Here is a 20791-nt window from a genome sequence, read left to right on the forward strand (position 1 = left end):
TGTCCCCCTCTGTATATGCTGTTCCTTCTAAACCTCATGTCCCCCTCTGTATATGCTGTTCCTTCTAAACCTCACGTCCACCCTCTGTATATGCTGTTCCTTCTAAACCTCATGTCCCCCTCTGTATATGCTGTTCCTTCTAAACCTCACATCCACCCTCTGTATATGCTGTTCCTTCTAAACCTCACATCCACCCTCTGTATATGCTGTTCCTTCTAAACCTCACATCCACCCTCTGTATATGCTGTTCCTTCTAAACCTCATGTCCCCCTCTGTATATGCTGTTCCTTCTACACCTCATGTACCCCCTCTGTATATGCTGTTCCTTCTAAACCTCACATCCACCCTCTGTATATGCTGTTCCTTCTACACCTCATGTCCACCCTCTGTATATGCTGTTCCTTCTAAACCTCATGTCCCCCTCTGTATATGCTGTTCCTTCTAAACCTCATGTCCCCCTCTGTATATGCTGTTCCTTCTAAACCTCATGTACCCCCTCTGTATATGCTGTTCCTTCTACACCTCTTGTACCCCCTCTGTATCTGCTGTTCCTTCTAAACCTCATGTCCCCCTCTGTATATGCTGTTCCTTCTAAACCTCATGTCCCCCTCTGTATATGCTGTTCCTTCTAAACCTCATGTCCCCCTCTGTATATGCTGTTCCTTCTAAACCTCACGTCCACCCTCTGTATATGCTGTTCCTTCTAAACCTCATGTCCCCCCTCTGTATATGCTGTTCCTTCTAAACCTCACATCCACCCTCTGTATATGCTGTTCCTTCTAAACCTCACATCCACCCTCTGTATATGCTGTTCCTTCTAAACCTCACATCCACCCTCTGTATATGCTGTTCCTTCTAAACCTCATGTCCCCCTCTGTATATGCTGTTCCTTCTACACCTCATGTACCCCCTCTGTATATGCTGTTCCTTCTAAACCTCATGTCCCCCTCTGTATATGCTGTTCCTTCTAAACCTCACGTCCACCCTCTGTATATGCTGTTCCTTCTAAACCTCAACCCCCTCTGTATCTGCTGTTCCTTCTAAACCTCATGTACCCCCTCTGTATATGCTGTTCCTTCTAAACCTCATGTACCCCTCTGTATATGCTGTTCCTTCTAAACCTCATGTCCCCCCTCTGTATATGCTGTTCCTTCTAAACCTCATGTACCCCCTCTGTATATGCTGTTCCTTCTAAACCTCAACCTCTGTATATGCTGTTCCTTCTAAACCTCATGTCCCCCTCTGTATATGCTGTTCCTTCTAAACCTCATGTACCCCCTCTGTATATGCTGTTCCTTCTAAACCTCATGTACCCCCTCTGTATATGCTGTTCCTTCTAAACCTCACGTCCACCCTCTGTATATGCTGTTCCTTCTAAACCTCATGTACCCCCTCTGTATATGCTGTTCCTTCTAAACCTCATGTACCCCCTCTGTATATGCTGTTCCTTCTAAACCTCACGTCCACCCTCTGTATATGCTGTTCCTTCTAAACCTCATGTCCCCCTCTGTATATGCTGTTCCTTCTAAACCTCATGTACCCCTCTGTATCTGCTGTTCCTTCTAAACCTCACGTCCACCCTCTGTATCTGCTGTTCCTTCTACACCTCATGTCCACCCTCTGTATATGCTGTTCCTTCTACACCTCATGTACCCCCTCTGTATATGCTGTTCCTTCTAAACCTCATGTACCCCCTCTGTATATGCTGTTCCTTCTACACCTCATGTACCCCCTCTGTATATGCTGTTCCTTCTAAACCTCATGTACCCCCTCTGTATATGCTGTTCCTTCTACACCTCATGTCCACCCTCTGTATATGCTGTTCCTTCTAAACCTCATGTACCCCCTCTGTATATGCTGTTCCTTCTACACCTCATGTCCCCCCTCTGTATATGCTGTTCCTTCTACACCTCATGTCCACCCTCTGTATATGCTGTTCCTTCTACACCTCATGTCCACCCTCTGTATATGCTGTTCCTTCTACACCTCATGTCCACCCTCTGTATATGCTGTTCCTTCTAAACCTCATGTACCCCCTCTGTATATGCTGTTCCTTCTAAACCTCATGTCCCCCTCTGTATATGCTGTTCCTTCTAAACCTCATGTACCCCTCTGTATATGCTGTTCCTTCTAAACCTCATGTACCCCCTCTGTATATGCTGTTCCTTCTAAACCTCACGTCCACCCTCTGTATCTGCTGTTCCTTCTAAACCTCACGTCCCCCTCTGTATATGCTGTTCCTTCTAAACCTCATGTACACCCCCTCTGTATATGCTGTTCCTTCTAAACCTCATGTCCCCCTCTGTAAATATGCTGTTCCTTCTAAACCTCATGTCCACCCTCTGTATATGCTGTTCCTTCTAAACCTCATGTCCACCCTCTGTATATGCTGTTCCTTCTAAACCTCATGTCCCCCCTCTGTATATGCTGTTCCTTCTAAACCTCATGTACCCCCTCTGTATATGCTGTTCCTTCTAAACCTCATGTCCCCCCTCTGTATATGCTGTTCCTTCAACATTCTCTACAATGAGCAACACCCCAACCAACCAGGGAGGTTTTAAGTCCACAGGTTGTAGGAACAAGGCCGGGCCCCAGTCGGGGGTCTCCACTTACCGTTAAGAGTTTGAATAGTGGAATACAACAGGTGAAAGTAAAACATGTGGTTGTGTATCAGCAACATGTTTCTCTTGTTATGTCAGTCACTGACCAGCCACTCGATTAGCCAGGTCAGCTAACCATTTTTAGATTGGTAAATGAGTCGGCTATCATGGTCCAATACCGACCGGTCATGCAGGGCACATGCCCTCCAGGGGGCCTCCATTAATGTTGTTAGTCACTCTCACTCAGAACACATTAACATGGCATAAGTCATGGCGAAATGGGTAGAATTTTAAGGAAATTAGCTGGATAACTCATTTAAAAAAATATATCTCTGCCCTTTGGGAAAATTAGCAGAATTGCAATGAAATGTGTGAAAATGGTTTGATTTTGTTAGTCGTTCTCACTCAGATATCATTAACGGGACATACTGTAAGTGTGGTAGGTAGCCTAGGGGCAGGTAGCCTAGGGGCGGCAGGGTAGCCTAGTGGCAGGTAGCCTAGGGGCGGCAGGGTAGCCTAGTGGCAGGTAGCCTAGGGGCGGCAGGGTAGCCTAGGGGCAGGTAGCCTAGGGGCGGCAGGGTAGCCTAGTGGCAGGTAGCCTAGGGGCGGCAGGGTAGCCTAGTGGCAGGTAGCCTAGGGGCAGGTAGCCTAGTGGCAGGGTAGCCTAGGGGCAGGTAGCCTAGGGGCGGCAGGGTAGCCTAGGGGCGGCAGGGTAGCCTAGGGGCAGGTAGCCTAGGGGCGGCAGGGTAGTCTAGGGGCAGGTAGCCTAGGGGCAGGTAGCCTAGGGGCGGCAGGGTAGCCTAGAGGCAGGGTAGCCTAGGGGCAGGTAGCCTAGGGGCGGCAGGGTAGCCTAGTGGCAGGTTAGCCTAGGGGCGGCAGGGTAGCCTAGGGGCAGGTAGCCTAGGGGCAGGTAGCCTAGCGGCAGGGTAGCTTAGGGGCAGGTAGCCTAGGGGCGGCAGGGTAGCCTAAGGGCGGCAGGGTAGCCTAGGGGCAGGTAGCCTAAGGGCGGCAGGGTAGCCTAGGGGCAGGTAGCCTAGGGGCGGCAGGGTAGCCTAGTGGCAGGTAGCCTAGTGGCAGGTAGCCTAGTGGCAGGGTAGGGTTGCTGGTTAGAATCCCTGAGCCGACTAGGTGAAAAGTCTCTTAATAAGCCCTTGAGCAAGGCACTTAACCCTAATTACTTCTGTAAGTCACTCTGGATAAGAGCATCTGCCAAATGACTACAATGTAAATAAGTCTTAGTGGCCCCGAAAGGCAAGAGCAGGCCCTGTGTAGGACCCAGCTGTCTGTCTAAGAAACAGAACTATGGCGCCCTCTAGTGTTCTTTATTAGTTATTAGGCGACCCAAGGGTGGATTGCAATACTCCTCGCTGTGGAAATACTGCACCTGCAAAAACTCTGCCTCCTAAAACATTCAACCTAACCTGAGTAGGCCTACAGAAGACGTGGTAACGTGTGGTAAATGTAGTATTTATTATCTAGTATAGTATCTAGTATTTCAACAACATACATAACCATTTCTCTGGCAAACACATTGGACACAGACTTTATTCCACTATACTTTATGTTTTGAGTAGCTTATGCCACTCTAAGACACTATAGTGTGTAGGCCTATAGAGAATATAAACGTTTTGAACCCAAATAATAAAACAATATATATATTCACAAACGCAGTTTATAACATAGCTATTACTTGCACAAAACACAATATAAATTGTAATACCACAGAAATAAGGAAGTATTCTACCCACAAGGGGAGTGGCTTGAGCAAACACCTTCCTGCTCTACATGCACTTCTTCTTCGAGGGAATACCTGGTAATACCCAAAGGACTAGGCCTATAGCGCATCTACCAGAAATACAATATCAACTTTTCCGTGCAGATGCTTGTGGGGTGACAAGTTCTCAAATTAGGTAAGAGGCAAATTAGTAAAACTCAATGTTAAGAAGTGTTTTCACAACTGTCAAACGTAGGCTTTACCTTCAGGTGTAAGAGACTCAGCTGCGTCAAGGTCTTTCAAGTGATCTGAGTTATTAATTATTGGTTACGGGACACGCAAAACGATACTATTCAAGAGTCGTTTGAAGTCAGTAAAATTATACAGTGAACGTCATATAATTTCTAGCAGTTTACAAATATGTCATGTCGTGTCTCTAAATGAAATGTTCAAAACACGAAGACTGAGGACAACATGTGCTTCATGTAATAGATTGATTAACACGTCTTAATGGCATGAGTCCTTTACCGTTATAGATATATGAGATACCTTTCGGATTCAAGCATTTGAACTCGAACAACATATGCACAATGTGTGGAATTTCTCTCCATTGCATTTGCTACCTGAGTTCAGTTGGAAGAATCTCAATTATCACTGCAAGTCTCTGCAGGTGAAATTGTTGACACGTACTTGCAGCGCCTGGGTGTATGCCGCTGCAGTATGCAACCCCACCTACTCCAAAACAAGTGTTCTTGCTATACGGACTCTCTTATAGAATAGGCAAGTATACAGGGTGTATCTATCTGTGTTTTGGTTCATGTTTTGACAAGTGAGGTGGATTACCGCGGTAAAGTTGGTTTGAGATTCGATATTGGCCAGACATTCAGGAACTTCAAACTTCTTTTGCTCGGGAACTATATGAGCTATATACCTCAGTTTAGGCTCTTTACGAAGGAAAACATGTGTACAATATTGCACAGGTCTTATTTTCCCGAGTCCGACCCGAGCTTCATAATTACAAGGCAACCTTGTAGGCAGCCCGCTCAAAGTCAATGCAACTAGTTAGGGACCGTCAACAAAGTGCATGATCACAATATTCAAAATCCAATCGCTTTACACCAAGTGACTAAGCAACCTAATTTCAACTGTCCATTATTTCTTACATAGAGAGGAAAGTTGCACACCCTTTGGTTTTCTCCTAAAATTATACCAACATTTTTAATATATATATATACATAAAATACTTATTTCAATAACTCCTTGGCCATGTGACCTACGCAGCATAAACCAACATTGTATTGTTCACGGGTTAGGGACACACGGGTTAGGGACACACGGGTTAGGGACACACGGGTTAGGGACACACGGGTTAGGGACACACGGGTTAGGGACACACGGGTTAGGGACACACGGGTTAGGGACACACAGGTTAGGGACACACGTCGCACATGGTTTTCCTATAAAGTGCTTACACAATTTTATATAAATATTTGAACATTTCAAATTTCAATAGCTCTTCAACCGCGTGACTTAACTTGATTTCTACTGTTTGTTATTCCTTATATAGACAGGCATGTTTCACATGCTTTAGTTTTCTCATCAAATGATTCCATTTAATAAAAAAATATTTTATTGATAAAAAAAGCACTTACAATTAAATTTCTCCTTGACCATGTGACCTAGACTCCTCAAACCAACGTTGGAAGGGGAGGGATGCACATCGCACATCCTTTGGTTTTTCTGAAATATTGTTACATTTTCTTTTACTTGAATTGATTTGTTAAACGTTTTGACTTAGAATCACAATAGGTCCTTGATCACATGACCTGGTCACCTTAAAACCAACGTTGTATTGTTCACAGGTCAGGGACACACATTGCACACCCATAAAAGGACAATATTAGAGCCCAACTCTCTGAATAGTTGGTTAAAATTGCAATGTTCATCTTTATAGCCTCTCTGGCAACCCTCTTCAATATGTTCAGAATTCTGTAGCTTCAGTGCCTGAACCCTGAACACCATTTTGGTCTTATCTTACCTTTATGGCTCAATCTGTTTGCAGGCATTCTGATGGGCTGGTAGGTGGGGGAGGGAAGAAATAGTGTTCTCTCCCCTCTGGGTCCTTATCTGATGTTATGGTATGAAGTAAGGCTGAGGAGGGTTGCAGTACAGGCTGTATGCTACTTCTCATTGTCCACATTGTCTGAATAATATTAAACCTTCAACAGACCATCGTTGTTCGTTCTACCCTTGGATCTCTTATTTCACTGGAAACCGAAAACTTCCCTTACAATCCAAACGTAAAACCGTCCACCTCTCCACCGACTCCACTGCTCAGCAACACATCTCTCCATGTCCTGGCTCTTTCTTATCGTTCTGACACGTTTGCACATCTAAATTCCCTGTCATTCACTCCACTTATCTGACACCAGCATCCTTATAACTACTAAGACCTGCCGCCCCTCCACTCTAACCACTAGGCTACCCTGCCACCCATCCACTCTAACCACTCCATTGGGGACCAGGGTCTTCAGGGCCTTCAGCTCAGCTGGACTCTTCTGAATCTCCTCAAACATCCATCACACCATTTCCATATTTATAACCATCTCTTCAGACAGTTACCCTCCATTTAGCCCCCCAGTCTCCTATATCTCTTGTTAGATGTTTTGACTAGAATCAAACATTTTTTTTAAATCACATTACTCCAGTGCTAACCTCTGGCTTCCTGTTAAGGCTTGGGCTGATTTTCAAGTTTTTACTGTTAAGCTACAAAGCATTTACAGGGACTTGCTCCTACTTATCTCTCTGATTGGTTCCTGCCGTACATTATGTACCTACACGTACTCTACGGTCACAAGGCCTCCTTATTGTCCCTAGAATTTCAAAGGAAAAAGCTGGAGGAAGGGCTTTCTCCTATAGAGAGATGGCAGGGTAGCCTAGTGGTTAGAGTGGAGGGGTGGCAGGGCAGCCTAGTGGTTAGAGTGGAGGGGTGGCAGGGCAGCCTAGTGGTTAGAGTGGAGGGGCGGTAGGGTAGCCTAGTGGTTAGAGTGTAGAGGCGACAGGGTAGCCTAGTGGTTAGAGTGGAGGGGTGGCAGGGCAGCCTAGTGGTTAGAGTGGAGGGGTGGCAGGGCAGCCTAGTGGTTAGAGTGGAGGGGTGGTAGGGCAGCCTAGTGGTTAGAGTGGAGAGGCGGTAGGGTAGCCTAGTGGTTAGAGTGTAGAGGCGACAGGGTAGCCTAGTGGTTAGAGTGGAGGGGCGGTAGGGTAGCCTAGTGGTTAGAGTGGAGGGGTGGCAGGGCAGCCTAGTGGTTAGAGTGGAGGGGCGGTAGGGTAGCCTAGTGGTTAGAGTGTAGAGGCGGTAGGGTAGCCTAGTGGTTAGAGTGTAGAGGCGACAGGGTAGCCTAGTGGTTAGAGTGGAGGGGTGGTAGGGTAGCCTAATGGTTAGAGTGGAGGGGTGGCAGGGCAGCCTAGTGGTTAGAGTGGAGGGGCGGTAGGGTAGCCTAGTGGTTAGAGTGTAGAGGCGGTAGGGTAGCCTAGTGGTTAGAGTGTAGAGGCGACAGGGTAGCCTAGTGGTTAGAGTGGAGGGGCGGTAGGGTAGCCTAGTGGTTAGAGTGGAGGGGCGGTAGGGTAGCCTAGTGGTTAGAGTGGAGGGGTGGCAGGGCAGCCTAGTGGTTAGAGTGGAGGGGCGGTAGGGTAGCCTAGTGGTTAGAGTGTAGAGGCGGTAGGGTAGCCTAGTGGTTAGAGTGGAGGGGCGGTAGGGTAGACTAGTGGTTAGAGTGGAGGGGCGGCAGGGTAGACTAGTGGTTAGAGTGGAGGGGCGGCAGGGTAGCCTAGTGGTTAGAGTGGAGGGGCGGTAGGGTAGCCTAGTGGTTAGAGTGGAGGGGCGGCAGGGTAGCCTAGTGGTTAGAGTGGAGGGGCGGTAGGGTTGCCTAGTGGTTAGAGTGTAGAGGCGGCAGGTAGCCTAGTGGTTAGAGTGTAGAGGCGGCAGGTAGCCTAGTGGTTAGAGTGGAGGGGCGGCAGGGTAGCCTAGTGGTTAGAGTGGAGGGGCGGTAGGGTAGCCTAGTGGTTAGAGTGGAGGGGCGGTAGGGTAGCCTAGTGGTTAGAGTGGAGGGGCGGTAGGGTAGCCTAGTGGTTAGAGTGGAGGGGCGGTAGGGTAGCCTAGTGGTTAGAGTGGAGGGGCGGTAGGGTAGCCTAGTGGTTAGAGTGGAGGGGCGGTAGGGTAGCCTAGTGGTTAGAGTGTAGAGGCGGCAGGTAGCCTAGTGGTTAGAGTGTAGAGGTGGCAGGGTAGCCTAGTGGTTAGAGTGGAGGGGTGGCAGGGTAGCCTAGTGGTTAGAGTGGAGGGGCGGTAGGGTAGCCTAGTGGTTAGAGTGTAGAGGCGGCAGGTAGCCTAGTGGTTAGAGTGTAGAGGTGGCAGGTTAGCCTAGTGGTTAGAGTGTAGAGGCGGCAGGTAGCCTAGTTGTTAGAGTGTAGAGGTGGCAGGGTAGCCTAGTGGTTAGAGTGTAGAGGTGGCAGGGTAGCCTAGTGGTTAGAGTGGAGGGGCGGCAGGTAGGCTAGTGGTTAGAGTGGAGGGGTGGCAGGGTAGCCTAGTGGTTAGAGTGGAGGGGCGGCAGGTAGTCTAGTGGTTAGAGTGGAGGGGTGGCAGGGTAGCCTAGTGGTTAGAGTGGAGGGGCGGCAGGTAGTCTAGTGGTTAGAGTGGAGGGGCGGCAGGGTAGCCTAGTGGTTAGAGTGTAGAGCTGGCAGGGTAGCCTAGTGGTTAGAGTGGAGGGGCGGCAGGGTAGCCTAGTGGTTAGAGTGGAGGGGCGGCAGGTAGTCTAGTGGTTAGAGTGGAGGGGCGGCAGGGTAGCCTAGTGGTTAGAGTGTAGAGGTGGCAGGGTAGCCTAGTGGTTAGAGTGTAGAGGCATCAGGGTAGCCTAGTGGTTAGCGTGTTGGACTAGTAACCGGAAGGTTGCAAGTTTAAATCCCCAAGCTGACAAGGTACAAATCTGTCATTCTGGCCCTGAACAAGGCAGTTAACCCACTGTTTCTAGGCTGTCATTGAAATTAAGAATTTGTTCTTAACTGACTTGCCTAGTAAAATAAAGGTAAAATAAATAGAGTTCCTCTTTTATGGAATAGTCTTGCTGATCCATGTGGGAGGAACAGTTTCAAACTTTAAATCTTTGCTGAAGACTCATCTCTTCATTAGGTCCTATGGCTCAGGGGTGCATTAGGTGTATTAGGTGCACCACTGCGACCTGTATGCTCTCGTTGGCTGGCCCTCGCTTCATATTCGTCGCCAAACCCACTGGCTCCAGGTCATCTATAAGTCTTTGCTAGGTAAAGCTCTGCCTTATCTCAGCTAGTGAGCTGATAGTCACCATAGCAGCACGCGCTCCAGCAAGTATATTTCACTGGTCACCCTCAAAACCAATTCCTCCTTTGGCTGCCTTTCCTTTTAGTTCTCTGCTGCCAATGACTGGAACAAATTGCAAAAATCACTGAAACTGGAGACTCATATCTCCCTCACTAACTTTAAGCATCAGCTGTCAGAGCAGCTCATAGATCACTGCACCTGTACACAGCCCATCTGTAAATAGCCCTTCTAACTACCTCATATTGTTATTTTTTTTCTCCTCCTTTGCACCCCAGTATCTTTACTTGCACATTCATCTTCTGCACATCTATCACTCCAGTGTTTAACTGCTAAATTGTAATTACTTTGCCACTACGGCATATTTATTGCCTAACCTCCCTAATGTTACCTCATTTGCACGCACTGTATATCAATTTTTCCCCCCCTGTTGTATTATTGACTGTATGTTTGTTGATCTTGTGGGGCTCCACGCAAGATCTCACCCCGTGGGGTCAAAATGATCACAAGAACGGTGAGCAAAAATCCCAGAACCACACGGGGGGACCTAGTGAATGACCTGCAGAGAGCTGGGACCAAAGTAACAAAGCCTACCATCAGTAACACACTACGCCGCCAGGGACCCAAATCCTGCAGTGCCAGACGTGTCCCCCTGCTTAAGCCAGTACATGTCCAGGCCCGTCTGAAGTTTGCTAGAGAGCATTTGGATGATCCAGAAGAGGATTGGGAGAATGTCATATGGTCAGAAGAAACCAAAATATAACTTTTTGGTAAAAACTCAACTCGTCGTGTTTGGAGGACAAAGAAAGCTGAGTTGCATCCAAAGAACACCATACCTACTGTGAAGCATGGGGGTGGAAACATCATGCTTTGGGGCTGTTTTTCTGCAAAGGGACCAGGACGACTGATCTGTGTAAAGGAAAGAATAAATGGGGCCATGTATCGTGAGATTTTGAGTGAAAACCTCCTTCCATCAGCAAGGGCATTGAAGATGGAACGTGGCTGGGTCTTTCAGCATGACAATGATCCCAAAGACACCGCCCGGGCAACGAAGGAGTAGCTTCGTAAGAAGCATTTCAAGGTCCTGGAGTGGTCTAGCCAGTCTCCAGATCTCAACCCCATAGAGAATCTTTGGAGGGAGTTGAAAGTCCTTGTTGCCCAGCAACAGCCCCAAAACATCACTGCTCTAAGGGAGATCTGCATGGAGGAATGGGCCAAAATACCAGCAACAGTGTGTGAAAACCTTGTGAAGACTTACAGAAAACGTTTGACCTTTGTCATTGCCAACAAAGGGTATACAACAAAGTTTTGAGATAAACTTTTGTTATTGACCAAATACTTATTTTCCACCATAAGTGGGGTAGATAATATATAAAGTGAATATATAAAGTGAAATAAACAATAACAATTAACAGTAAACATTACACATACAGAAGTTTCAAAAATAAGTTTCTCTCTCCCTCTCTCTCTCCCTCTCTCCCCTCTCTCCCCCTCGCTCTCTCTCCCTCTCTCCCCCTCTCCCCTCTCTCTCTCTCTCTCTCTCTCTCTCCCCCTCTCCGCAGGTATGATGACAGTATGACGTTGTCCTCCTCTCTGCCCTGATAATGTACGAGGTGATGCAGGGAGACACTACCACCCTGTCCTGGAGGCTACCCAGCCCCGGCCACAACGACGGCCCACAACAGAGCCCCTTCAGCGGGGTGGGAGGACCTACTAAGATCCTTAAAGTTTGTTTCTCCACCAACAGCAACGCCCTGGGGAAGAACTTCAAGCTGGTCAAGTGTGACAGCTCCTGGCAGATCAGGGTGAGGGATTGTCTAGATATTGAGACTGCATTCCAAAAGGAACACAACCTTTTGAGAAGTTCTCCACTACAGGGAATAGAGTGCTATTTGGAACGCATCCTGAAACTTTATCTTATATTTGTAATAAGACATATAATTTTATTAATTGTGAATTCTGTTTCAATATGCGCACAGAAGTGACTTAGTTTATTTAGTTGTAACATTGTAAGAATACACTACTTTAAACCAACTATATAGCTTCGCAGACTAGGCACCCAAATTCAAGCTGTGACTGACTCTGTACTGGTCTCTCTCCTCCAGGCTGTAGTCCAGTCTGTCCTGACTAGTGGTAATCTTTTAACTGACTGACTCTGTACTGGTCTCTCTCCTCTCTCCTCCAGGCTATAGTCCAGTCTATCCTGACCAGTGGTATCCTTTTAGCTGTGACGGTCTCCATACTGGTCTCTCTCCTCCAGGCTATAGTCCAGTCTATCCTGACCAGTGATATCCTTTTAACTGACTGACTCTGTACTGGTCTCTCTCCTCTCTCCTCCAGGCTATAGTCCAGTCTATCCTGACCAGTGGTATCCTTTTAGCTGTGACTATCTCCATACTGGTCTCTCTCCTCCAGGCTGTAGTCCAGTCTATCCTGACCAGTGGTATCCTTTTAACTGACTGACTCTGTACTGGTCTCTCTCCTCCAGGCTATAGTCCAGTCTGTCCTGAACAGTGGTAGACTGGGCCCTAACATCCAGTATAAAGGCTGCTATGGTCTGCTGCTGAAGCACCTCAAGTCAGACGAGCTCCACTGGCTCCATCCAGACCTGACCGTGGGGGAGGTGGAGCAACGCTATGAGAGTCATCACGTGGAGGCAGAGTGGAGGTGAGAGGAGGGGGGGAGAGGAGGGTGTGGGAGAGAGAGGAGGGGTGGAGGAGGAGAGAGGAGAGAGGACGGTAGAGGAGGAGGTGGGGGTGAGAGGAGGTTGGAGGAGGTGGGGGTAAGAGGAGGGTAGAGGAGGAGGAGGGGTTGAGGAGGGTGTAGGAAGTGGGGGTGAGCGGAGGGTGGAGGAGGAGGTGGGGGTGAGAGAAAGCATGATGGGTAATATACAGAGCCATTTGAGACGTGGGCCAGGCTGAGGAAGAGGAAGTAGTTCATTTTATTTATTTAACCTTTATTCAACTAGTCAGGAGCAATGTTCAGAAAAATATGATTGTCCTGACAATTGGGGTCCTGTTGAAGCCTCCTGTTCTAAAGCAGTAGGATGTTCATCAGTTGAAGCCTCCTGTTCTAAAGCAGTAGGATGTTCATCAGTTGAAGCCTCCTCCTCTAAAGCAGTAGGATGTTCATCAGTTGAAGCCTCCTCCTCTAAAGCAGTAGGATGTTCATCAGTTGAAGCCTCCTGTTCTAAAGCAGTAGGATGTTCATCAGTTGAAGCCTCCTCCTCTAAAGCAGTAGGATGTTCATCAGTTGAAGCCTCCTCCTCTAAAGCAGTAGGATGTTCATCAGTTGAAGCCTCCTCCTCTAAAGCAGTAGGATGTTCATCAGTTGAAGCCTCCTCTAAAGCAGTAGGATGTTCATCAGTTGAAGCCTCCTCCTCTAAAGCAGTAGGATGTTCATCAGTTGAAGCCTCCTCCTCTAAAGCAGTAGGATGTTCATCAGTTGAAGCCTCCTCCTCTAAAGCAGTAGGATGTTCATCAGTTGAAGCCTCCTGTTCTAAAGCAGTAGGATGTTCATCAGTTGAAGCCTCCTGTTCTAAAGCAGTAGGATGTTCATCAGTTGAAGCCTCCTGTTCTAAAGCAGTAGGATGTTCATCAGTTGAAGCCTCCTCCTCTAAAGCAGTAGGATGCTCATCTCTCCCCAGGTATGACCTGAGAGTCCGCTACATTCCAGTCAACTTCCTGGAAAAGTTTAAAGAAGACAGAACCACATTTCTGTATTTCTATCAACAGGTACAGTAGGCAGCAAGCACTACTCTGACTATGTAGAAAACACATTATTACTCTGACTATGTAGAGAACACATTACTACTCTGACAATGTAGAGAACACATTACTACTCTGACTATGTAGAAAACACATTATTACTCTGACTATGGGGAGAACACATTACTACTCTGACTATGGAGAGAACACATTACTACTCTGACTATGTAGAAAACACATTACTACTCTGACTATGTAGAAAACACATTATTACTCTGACAATGTAGAAAACACATTATTACTCTGACTATGTAGAAAATACATTAATACTCTGACTATGGGGAGAACACATTACTACTCTGACTATGTAGAGAACACATTACTACTCTGACTATGTAGAGAACACATTACTACTCTGACTATGTAGAGAACACATTACTACTCTGACTATGTAGAGAATACATTAATACTCTGACTATGTAGAAAACACATTACTACTCTGACTATGTAGAAAATACATTAATACTCTGACTATGTAGAAAATACATTAATACTCTATGGAGAGAACACATTACTACTCTGACTATGTAGAAAACACATTACTACTCTGACTATGTAGAAAATACATTAATACTCTATGGAGAGAACACATTACTACTCTGACTATGTAGAAAACACATTACTACTCTGACTATGTAGAAAATACATTAATACTCTATGGAGAGAACACATTACTACTCTGACTATGTAGAAAACACATTACTACTCTGACTATGTAGAAAACACATTAATACTCTATGGAGAGAACACATTAATACTCTATGGAGAGAACACATTAATACTCTGACTATGTAGAAAACACATTACTACTCTATGGAGAGAAGACATTAATACTCTATGGAGAGAACACATTAATACTCTGACTATGTAGAAAACACATTACTACTCTATGGAGAGAACACATTAATACTCTATGGAGAGAACACATTAATACTCTGACTATGTAGAAAACACATTACTACTCTGACAATGTAGAAAACACATTAATACTCTATGGAGAGAACACATTAATACTCTGACTATGTAGAAAACACATTACTACTCTGACAATGTAGAAAACACATTAATACTATATGGAGAGAACACATTAATACTCTGACTATGTAGAAAACACATTAATACTCTATGGAGAGAACACATTACTACTCTATGGAGAGAACACATTAATACTCTATGGAGAGAACACATTAATACTCTGACTATGTAGAAAACACATTACTACTCTATGGAGAGAACACATTAATACTCTATGGAGAGAACACATTAATACTCTGACTATGTAGAAAACACATTAATACTCTATGGAGAGAACACATTAATACTCTGACTATGTAGAAAACAGATTACTACTCTGACAATGTAGAAAACACATTAATACTCTATGGAGAGAACACATTACTACTCTGTGGAGAGAACACATTAATACTCCGTGGAGAGAACACATTACTACTCTATGGAGAGAACACATTAATACTCTGTGGAGAGAACACATTACTACTCTATGGAGAGAACACATTAATACTCTATGTAGAGAACACATTAATACTCCGTGGAGAGAACACATTAATACTCCGTGGAGAGAACACATTACTACTCTATGGAGAGAACACATTAATACTCTGTGGAGAGAACACATTGATACTCTATGGAGAGAACACATTACTACTCTGTGGAGAGAACACATTACTACTCTATGGAGAGAACACATTACTACTCTGTGGAGAGAACACATTAATACTCTGTGGAGAGAACACATTACTACTCTATGGAGAGAACACATTACTACTCTGTGGAGAGAACACATTACTACTCCATGGAGAGAACACATTACTACTCTATGTAGAGAACACATTAATACTCTATGGAGAGAACACATTAATACTCCGTGGAGAGAACACATTACTACTCTATGGAGAGAACACATTACTACTCTGTGGAGAGAACACATTACTACTCCATGGAGAGAACACATTACTACTCTATGTAGAGAACACATTAATACTCTATGGAGAGAACACATTAATACTCCGTGGAGAGAACACATTACTACTCTGTGGAGAGAACACATTACTACTCTATGGAGAGAACACATTAATACTCTGTGGAGAGAACACATTACTACTCTGTGGAGAGAACACATTGATACTCTATGGAGAGAACACATTACTACTCTATGGAGAGAACACATTAATACTCTGTGGAGAGAACACATTACTACTCTGTGGAGAGAACACATTACTACTCTGTGGAGAGAACACATTACTACTCTGTGGAGAGAACACATTAATACTCTATGGAGAGAACACATTACTACTCCATGGAGAGAACACATTAATACTCTGTGGAGAGAACACATTACTACTCCGTGGAGAGAACACATTACTACTCTGTGGAGAGAACACATTACTACTCTGACTATGTAGAAAATACATTAATACTCTATGGAGAGAACACATTACTACTCTGACTATGTAGAAAACACATTACTACTCTGACTATGTAGAAAACACATTAATACTCTATGGAGAGAACACATTAATACTCTATGGAGAGAACACATTAATACTCTGACTATGTAGGAAACACATTACTACTCTATGGAGAGAACACATTAATACTCTATGGAGAGAACACATTAATACTCTGACTATGTAGAAAACACATTACTACTCTATGGAGAGAACACATTAATACTCTATGGAGAGAACACATTAATACTCTGACTATGTAGAAAACACATTACTACTCTGACAATGTAGAAAACACATTAATACTCTATGGAGAGAACACATTAATACTCTGACTATGTAGAAAACACATTACTACTCTGACAATGTAGAAAACACATTAATACTATATGGAGAGAACACATTAATACTCTGACTATGTAGAAAACACATTAATACTCTATGGAGAGAACACATTACTACTCTATGGAGAGAACACATTAATACTCTATGGAGAGAACACATTAATACTCTGACTATGTAGAAAACACATTACTACTCTATGGAGAGAACACATTAATACTCTATGGAGAGAACACATTAATACTCTGACTATGTAGAAAACACATTAATACTCTATGGAGAGAACACATTAATACTCTGACTATGTAGAAAACACATTACTACTCTGACAATGTAGAAAACACATTAATACTCTATGGAGAGAACACATTACTACTCTGTGGAGAGAACACATTAATACTCCGTGGAGAGAACACATTACTACTCTATGGAGAGAACACATTAATACTCTGTGGAGAGAACACATTACTACTCTATGGAGAGAACACATTAATACTCTATGTAGAGAACACATTAATACTCTATGTAGAGAACACATTAATACTCCGTGGAGAGAACACATTACTACTCTATGGAGAGAACACATTAATACTCTGTGGAGAGAACACATTACTACTCTATGGAGAGAACACATTACTACTCTGTGGAGAGAACACATTAATACTCTGTGGAGAGAACACATTACTACTCTATGGAGAGAACACATTACTACTCTGTGGAGAGAACACATTACTACTCCATGGAGAGAACACATTACTACTCTATGTAGAGAACACATTAATACTCTATGGAGAGAACACATTAATACTCCGTGGAGAGAACACATTACTACTCTATGGAGAGAACACATTACTACTCTGTGGAGAGAACACATTACTACTCCATGGAGAGAACACATTACTACTCTATGTAGAGAACACATTAATACTCTATGGAGAGAACACATTAATACTCCGTGGAGAGAACACATTACTACTCTGTGGAGAGAACACATTACTACTCTATGGAGAGAACACATTAATACTCTGTGGAGAGAACACATTACTACTCTGTGGAGAGAACACATTAATACTCTGTGGAGAGAACACATTACTACTCTATGGAGAGAACACATTACTACTCTGTGGAGAGAACACATTAATACTCTGACTATGTAGAAAACACATTACTACTCTGACAATGTAGAAAACACATTAATACTATATGGAGAGAACACATTAATACTCTGACTATGTAGAAAACACATTAATACTCTATGGAGAGAACACATTACTACTCTATGGAGAGAACACATTAATACTCTATGGAGAGAACACATTAATACTCTGTGACTATGTAGAAAACACATTACTACTCTATGGAGAGAACACATTAATACTATGGAGAGAACACATTAATACTCTGACTATGTGGAGAAAACACATTAATACTCTATGGAGAGAACACATTAATACTCTGACTATGTAGAAAACACATTACTACTCTGACAATGTAGAAAACACATTAATACTCTATGGAGAGAACACATTACTACTCTGTGGAGAGAACACATTAATACTCCGTGGAGAGAACACATTACTACTCTATGGAGAGAACACATTACTACTCTGTGGAGAGAACACATTACTACTCTGTGGAGAGAACACATTAATACTCTATGGAGAGAACACATTAATACTCTATGTAGAGAACACATTAATACTCCGTGGAGAGAACACATTACTACTCTATGGAGAGAACACATTAATACTCTGTGGAGAGAACACATTACTACTCTATGGAGAGAACACATTACTACTCTGTGGAGAGAACACATTAATACTCTGTGGAGAGAACACATTACTACTCTATGGAGAGAACACATTACTACTCTGTGGAGAGAACACATTACTACTCCATGGAGAGAACACATTACTACTCTATGGAGAGAACACATTAATACTCTATGGAGAGAACACATTAATACTCCGTGGAGAGAACACATTACTACTCTATGGAGAGAACACATTACTACTCTGTGGAGAGAACACATTACTACTCCATGGAGAGAACACATTACTACTCTATGTAGAGAACACATTAATACTCTATGGAGAGAACACATTAATACTCCGTGGAGAGAACACATTACTACTCTGTGGAGAGAACACATTACTACTCTATGGAGAGAACACATTAATACTCTGTGGAGAGAACACATTACTACTCTGTGGAGAGAACACATTGATACTCTATGGAGAGAACACATTACTACTCTATGGAGAGAACACATTAATACTCTGTGGAGAGAACACATTACTACTCTGTGGAGAGAACACATTAATACTCTATGGAGAGAACACATTACTACTCCATGGAGAGAACACATTAATACTCTGTGGAGAGAACACATTACTACTCCGTGGAGAGAACACATTACTACTCTATGGAGAGAACACATTACTACTCTGACTATGTAGAGAACACATTACTACTCTGACTATGTAGAAAATACATTATTACTCTGACTATGGGAAGAACACATTAATACTCTATGGAGAGAACACATTACTACTCCATGGAGAGAACACATTAATACTCTATGGAGAGAACACATTACTACTCTGTGGAGAGAACACATTACTACTCCGTGGAGAGAACACATTACTACTCCGTGGAGAGAACACATTACTACTCCGTGGAGAGAACACATTACTACTCCGTGGAGAGAACACATTACTACTCCGTGGAGAGAACACATTACTACTCCGTGGAGAGAACACATTACTACTCCGTGGAGAGAACACATTACTACTCTGTGGAGAGAACACATTACTACTCTGTGGAGAGAACACATTACTACTCTGTGGAGAGAACACATTACTACTCTGTGGAGAGAACACATTACTACTCTGTGGAGAGAACACATTACTACTCCGTGGAGAGAACACATTACTACTCCGTGGAGAGAACACATTACTACTCCGTGGAGAGAACACATTACTACTCTGTGGAGAGAACACATTACTACTCCGTGGAGAGAACACATTACTACTCCGTGGAGAGAACACATTACTACTCCGTGGAGAGAACACATTACTACTCCGTGGAGAGAACACATTACTACTCCGTGGAGAGAACACATTACTACTCTGTGGAGAGAACACATTACTACTCTGTGGAGAGAACACATTACTACTCTGTGGAGAGAACACATTACTACTCTGTGGAGAGAACACATTAATACTCTATGGAGAGAACACATTACTACTCTGTGGAGAGAACACATTACTACTCTGTGGAGAGAACACATTAATACTCTATGGAGAGAACACATTACTACTCTGTGGAGAGAACACATTACTACTCTGTGGAGAGAACACATTAATACTCTATGTAGAAAACACATTACTACTCTGTGGAGAGAACACATTACTACTCTGTGGAGAGAACACATTACTACTCTATGGAGAGAACACATTGATACTCTATGGAGAGAACACATTAATACTCTATGGGGAGAAAAATAGTATTCTCTCTGTAAAGAACCCATTAATGCTTTTCAGATCTTCATCATCCAAGACAACTCGCTGATGTCTGGTGCTTGTGTGAATACTGTAGATGCGTAGTGACTACATACAGCTAAGAATTAATGTGTTCTCTCGGTATTTGCCTGTGTCAGGTGCGTAGTGACTACATGCAGTACCATGCCAGTAAAGTCAGTGATGGAATGGCCCTGCAGCTGGGATGTCTGGAGATCAGGTGAGGTTGTGGATTTCCCTTCTGGGTCTTGTATTAGACATCGTCAACACATGACAGTTGGCTTGGTCCGTATAGGGCTTCGTTCGGCACGTCATGTTGTGTCTTCTGCTTTGCCTCCAGGAGGTTCTATAAAGACATGAATGCTAAAGGCCTGGAGAAGAAGTCCAACTTTGAAGTGTTAGAGTAAGTATGTACGTTTGTTTCTTCTCCTCCCTACTAACCTTCACTTCTTCTTCTCCTCCCTACTAACCTTCACTTCTTCTTCTTCTTCTCCTCCCTACTAACCTTCACTACTTCTTCTTCTTCTCCTCCCTACTAACCTTCACTTCTTTTTCTCCTCCCTACTAACCTTCACTTCTTCTTCTTCTTCTCCTCCCTACTAACCTTCACTTCTTCTTCTTTTTCTCCTCCCTACTAACCTTCACTTCTTCTTCTCCTCCCTACTAACTTTCACTTCTTCTTCTTCTCCTCCCTACTAACCTTCTTCTTCTTCTCCTCCATACTAACCTTCACTTCTTCGTCTTCTTCTCCTCCCTACTAACCTTCAATTCTTCTTCTTCTCCTCCCTACTAACCTTCACTTCTTCTTCTTCTTCTCCTCCCTACTAACCTTCACTACTTCTTCTTCTTCTCCTCCCTACTAACCTTCACTTCTTCTTCTTTTTCTCCTCCCTACTAACCTTCACTTCTTCTTCTTCTCCTCCCTACTAACCTTCACTTCTTCTTCTTTTTCTCCTCCCTACTAACCTTCACTTCTTCTTCTCCTCCCTACTAACCTTCACTTCTTCTTCTCCTCCCTACTAACCTTCACTT

The 20791-nt window shown here is 44.0% G+C and overlaps 1 protein-coding gene across 4 annotated transcripts in view; it reads left to right on the forward strand.

Moving 5' to 3' along the window:
- The first annotated feature begins 3955 nt into the window (after nt 1-3955).
- Nucleotides 3956-20791, forward strand: part of LOC118377175 (protein-tyrosine kinase 2-beta-like) — an 81152-nt gene continuing 64316 nt past the window's right edge. For 2 of the 4 annotated variants that reach the window (XM_052524435.1, XM_052524438.1), the window contains exons 1-6: nt 4343-4510; nt 11224-11466; nt 12150-12328; nt 13308-13395; nt 19900-19979; nt 20100-20162. In XM_052524435.1, coding sequence (XP_052380395.1) covers nt 11266-11466; nt 12150-12328; nt 13308-13395; nt 19900-19979; nt 20100-20162 — 611 coding nt within the window. In that variant the 5' untranslated portion in view covers nt 4343-4510; nt 11224-11265. Of the gene's footprint in view, nt 4056-4342; nt 4511-11223; nt 11467-12149; nt 12329-13307; nt 13396-19899; nt 19980-20099; nt 20163-20791 lie in introns of those variants that run through there. The other 2 variants (XM_052524436.1, XM_052524437.1) reach the window with 2 other exon arrangements.

Source organism: Oncorhynchus keta, chromosome 8 (assembly GCF_023373465.1).
Source record: "Oncorhynchus keta strain PuntledgeMale-10-30-2019 chromosome 8, Oket_V2, whole genome shotgun sequence".
NCBI lineage: Eukaryota > Metazoa > Chordata > Actinopteri > Salmoniformes > Salmonidae > Oncorhynchus > Oncorhynchus keta.